The 5,000-nt window shown below is 43.3% G+C and overlaps 1 protein-coding gene across 1 annotated transcript in view; it reads left to right on the top strand.

The window, feature by feature from the left end:
- The window catches only part of LOC135111731 (neo-calmodulin-like), a 51,052-nt gene that overhangs the window by 22,794 nt on the left and 23,258 nt on the right, over positions 1 to 5,000 (top strand). The window contains 1 exon segment of the mRNA XM_064025394.1: positions 3,036 to 3,179. Within this exon segment, the coding sequence (XP_063881464.1) occupies positions 3,036 to 3,179 (144 nt within the window).

Genomic DNA, 5,000 nt, shown 5'->3' with positions numbered 1-5,000 from the left:
TGGGTGGACATTTGCCAGATGTCCACAGGAGAGATTTCTGTCCTCTTCCTCTTTCTCTTCCTCCATTTCTTTTCTTCCCCTCCCTTCTTTTAATTTTCTTTCCTCTCCTTCCTTTTTCTTTCCTCTCCCTTCTTTTCATTTTCTTTCCACTCCTTCCTTTTTTCCTTCCTCTCCTCTTCCTCCTCCTCCTTCCTCCATTTCCTGTCTCTCCTTCCTCCTCACCAACTGGGACAAGGAAGGAAAAAACCAGGAAATTTTCATGATTACCTCCATTTTTCTTTAAAAGAAAAAATAGTACGAGGAAGAGGAAACACACACACACACACACACACACACACACACACACACACACACACACACACACACACACACACACTTGCTTGCGTAAAATTCTGATGTCAGACAATCACAAAAGCAGAAAAGAAATTGGAGGAGGACGAGGAGGACAAGGAGGAGGAGGAGGTGTAGGAGGAGGAGGAGGAGGAGGTGTAGGAGGAGGTGTAGGAGGAGGAGGAGGAGGAGGTGTAGGAGGAGGTGTAGGAGGAGAAGACAGATAAGTAAATCGTGAGAAGAACATGAAATGAAAAAGAAAAAAATAGAACGAGGAAGAGGAGGAGCAGGAGGAGGATTACGATTAGGAGGAGGAGGAGGAGGAGGAAGAGGAGGAGGAGGAGGTGTAGGAGGAGGTGTAGGAGGAGGAGAAATAAAAGGGAAATAAGGTGGATAAAAAGAACTTTACGGGATTAATTAATGCCATATTGGAAGATGAGAGAGAGAGAGAGAGAGAGAGAGAGAGAGAGAGAGAGAGAGAGAGAGAGAGAGAGAGAGAGAGAGAGACATTGTTTCTGACAGGTTCAATTTTATTTTTATTAATCTGCAATATTGAATTTCTGTCCAGTGTAGAAAGGGTACAGAGAGAGAGAGAGAGAGAGAGAGAGAGAGAGAGAGAGAGAGAGAGAGAGAGAGAGAGAGAGAGAGAGAGAGAGAGAGAGAGAGAGAGAGAGAGACAGACAGACAGACAGACAGACAGACAGACTTACATGAACCTAAAAACTACTGTGGTTCTTCCTCTTCTTTTCTCCTCTCCGTTGCCTCCTCTTTCGTTGTAATTCTTTTATTCACTTCTCTCTGTTTCTTAGTAAAATTTCGTTTCGTCTGAATTTTGTTTTGCATAAATACATGAAAGTCATTATTTATTCCATGCACTTCACCTGTTTTTTGTGGACTTCACTCTCTCTTTCTCTCTCTCTCTCTCTCTCTCTCTCTCTCTCTCTCTCTCTCTCTCTCTCTCTCTGACACTGATTAAAGATGATTACACTGCCTCTCCTCTTCTTCCGGGCCCTTACCCCTCTTTAAAGGCCCTTAGTCTCTCTCTCTCTCTCTCTCTCTCTCTCTCTCTCTCTCTCTCTCTCTCTCTCTCTCTCTCTCTCTCTCTCTCTCTCTCTCTCTCTCTCTCACGTTTCACTACATTTTTTTCGATATTTATTTTCTTTCTTTCCTCATTTATTTTTCATTCTACATTTCCTCTTTGCTCGCTTTTCTTGTTTTCCTTTTTTTTTTTTTGTCTTGCAGTTATTCTCTTCATTCTTCAGATGTTCACTTGTTTTCTTTTCTTCTTTCTTTTCCTCCTCCTCCTCCTCCTCCTTCTCGTCTTTCTCCTCCTTTTACTTGTTCCGAAAATCTATTAATCTTTAGAGTCCATTGTTTTTCTTGTCTCCTTCTTTGTAGTACTACGAGGAGGAGGAGGAAGACAAGGAGGAGGAGGAGGAGGAGGAGGAGGTGGAGGAGGATTATACAAGGAAAAAAGTCAAAACAACGGAACTATTGGAAGAGGAGGAGGAAGAGGAAGAGGAGGAGGAGGAGGAGGAGGAGGAGGAGGAGGAGGAGGAGAAGGAGGAGAGGTGGAAGAAGAGGAAGAGGAAGAAGACCAGGAAGAGAACGAGGAATCGTGAAGAAAGGATGATACAAAAGAGATAACCAAATGAATTAAAATTGAAATGAAAGAAGAAGGAAAAGAAGGAGGAAGGAGAAGGAGAAATAAACAAAAAACAGATCTATTTAAGGAGAAAATCAAAGAGAAATGGAGGAGGAGAAAGGAAGAGGAAGAAGTGTTAGAATATTAAAATGCATAAACAAGTGAAAAAAAAACACAAAAAACAGATATAATAGAGAAGGATGAGGGAGAAAAAGGAGAACGAAAAAGAAGGAAGAAGGAGAAATATAAAAAAATAGGAAGAAAAGGAGAAGGAAGAAAAAGAAGGAGAAAGAAGAAAGAGAATATTAAAAAAATAAAAAAAAAAACATGAGGAGGAGAAAGACTGAAGAAAAAAAAAAAAAGGAAACAGGAGGAGGAGGAAGAGAAATCAATGCCATACGGAATGTATGAGAAACAAGGGTGACTTAAGCAAAATTCTCAGGGTCAGTAATCAGGAGGGAACAAGCTTGAAAAAGTAAAAAATATAAATAAATAAATAAAAGATAGGAAGTGAATATCAGATAGTGGTAAGTGAATGGAATGGACTCAGAAATCAGGTTGTTGGTGTTGAGTCATCAGGGAACTTTAAAAGATTAGACAAATTTATGGATGGAGGTGAAATTGGAAATAGGTGTGTTTCATATAGGGACTGCCACGTGTAGGCAGTCCCTCAGTCTCACCCCAGTTTTCCTTCCCTCAGTCTCATCCCAGCTCTCCTTCCCTCAGTCTCATCCCAGCTGACTTTCCCTCAGTCTCACCCCAGCTGCCCTTCCCTCAGTCTCACCCCAGCTGCCCTTCCCTCAGCCTCATCCCAGCTCTCCTTCCCTCAGTCTCATCCCAGCTGACTTTCCCTCAGTCTCATCCCAGCTGACTTTCCCTCAGTCTCATCCCAGCTGACTTTCCCTCAGTCTCATCCCAGCTGACCTTCCCTCAGTCTCACCCCAGCTGACTTTCCCTCAGTCTCACCCCAGCTGCCCTTCCCTCAGTCTCACCCCAGCTTTCCTTCCCTCAGTCTCATTCCAGCTCTCCTTCCCTCAGTCTCACCCCAGCTCTCCCCCAGAGTTCCGCGAAGCTTTCCGGCTGTTTGACAAGGACGGGGACGGCACCATCACGAGCCATGAGCTGGGACTCTTCATGCGGAACCTGGGCCAGTTCGCCACCGAGGAGGAGCTGCGTGTCATGGTGGACGAGGTGGACACAGACGGTGAGTGGGGTGGTGGACATAACCTTAGTAATTTTCAGGCAGTTATATGAGTGGGATGGTGGGAATAGGAAAAGTCTTACTGATTTTCTTACTTTTTTATATATGTTTTTTTTTTTTTTGTTTTTATGCTGTTACTTTGAGACGTCTTTATGAGTCTCTGCGATGGGGAAAATCAGCTTGGTAATTTCAGACAGTTGGTGAAAACAGCCTTACCTATTCCCGGACAGTTATGTGAGTCTTTATGGGAGAGAGTGGAAATAACCTAACTAATTTCGAGACTGTTAATATGTGTCTTTTTCGAGTGCTGGGGTGATCAGTATGTGTAACCTTAGCAGTTTCAAGAGTCATAAGAATCTCTGGCTTGGTGGAATTAACCTTACTAATTTTAAGTGAAGTGAGTCCCTCTAGGGCAACTATTCTTAACTTGTGGTGGTGACGTGAATTTTCGTGTGCTGATAAATGCTTCATAAATGGTGGTACAGGGCCAGTGCTCCTCGCCAGGGATACAGAAGGTTCAAAGTGATTCTTTTTGATAGTGTACCGTCTATCTCTCTCTCTCTCTCTCTCTCTCTCTCTCTCCTCTCTCTCTCTCTCTCTCTCTCTCTCTCTCTCTCTCTCTCTCTCTCTCCACGACCCATTCTCCATTTAGAAAAAAGAAAAAATGCGTTTAAAACTTTATACTACAAACTCCATATCTACTTTTCCCTTCGGCGTCTTTGTGAAAGTTAAATAAGTTGTTTCTGTCACACCTTCCCCCTTCCAAAGTTTTGTTTTACACCCTGCGCTCGTCTTCACCCTTCGCAGGCTCCTCCTAGGGTGTTTGTTTATTAGTTTGTTTGTATTCGTTGGGTACTTATGATGCTTTAGGAGGATGAGATGAAAGCGTATGAAAATTTATTGTTTATGCACGAAGCTTCCATGTTTGTTTGTTTTTCTCTCTCTCTCTCTCTCTCTCTCTCTCTCTCTCTCTCTCTCTCTCTCTCTCTCTCTCTCTCTCTCTCTCTCTCGCGCGCGCGCGCGCGCTCTGTCCCCTCTAGTTGAGTTAGTCTTAAAATCATGCGGTTCTTTCTCACACCCCACTAGGGATCCGTTTTCTATGAAGGGGCAACTGTGTTATGAGAGAGAGAGAGAGAGAGAGAGAGAGAGAGAGAGAGAGAGAGATGAGGAGGAGAGGAGAGAGAGAGAGAGAGAGAGGACAGAAATATGTCCTCTATAACAAGTACAAGGTTATAGTTGCCAGTAATGTGATATACAAACAGCAGCTTATCTTAAAACTTAATTATTTGGGGTAAGATAAAGTCTCTCTCTCTCTCTCTCTCTCTCTCTCTCTCTCTCTCTCTCTCTCTCTCTCTCTCTCTTTAAGGGTGTTTGGTGTCTCCTTCATTTATTTATTTTCTTCTTTTTCTTCATTAAATTCGTCACTAATTAGAAATGGAAAAAAAAAGTAGGAAATTTAAATGTGTATGTCTGGAGAGAGAGAGAGAGAGAGAGAGAGAGAGAGAGAGAGAGAGAGAGAGAGAGAGAGAGAGAGAGAGAGAGAGGGGGGGGGGGAGCGTTGCGAGACAGAATTAAGAGGCGCCATCGGTCTCAATCCCGGCAGCTGCAATGTTGTGACCTTTTGAGTAAGCCAATCTTTTAATCACCGTGGCCTCTCTGAACTTACGGCGCGGCTGGCGTGGTTGGGATGGCCGGCACTTAGGGACAAAGGTCAGCGAAACGTAAACCTTTCTGCACTGACCTAACTGTCCTTCACTGCATTTGTTAATTACATTTTACAAAAAGAATTATACTTTACTTGTCACTTATTCTGTTCTCAGTTTC

The sequence above is a fragment of the Scylla paramamosain genome, chromosome 22 (assembly GCF_035594125.1).
Source record: "Scylla paramamosain isolate STU-SP2022 chromosome 22, ASM3559412v1, whole genome shotgun sequence".
NCBI lineage: Eukaryota > Metazoa > Arthropoda > Malacostraca > Decapoda > Portunidae > Scylla > Scylla paramamosain.
The sequence above is the reverse complement of the archived record's forward strand: the minus strand, read 5'-3'. Positions and strand labels throughout refer to the sequence as shown.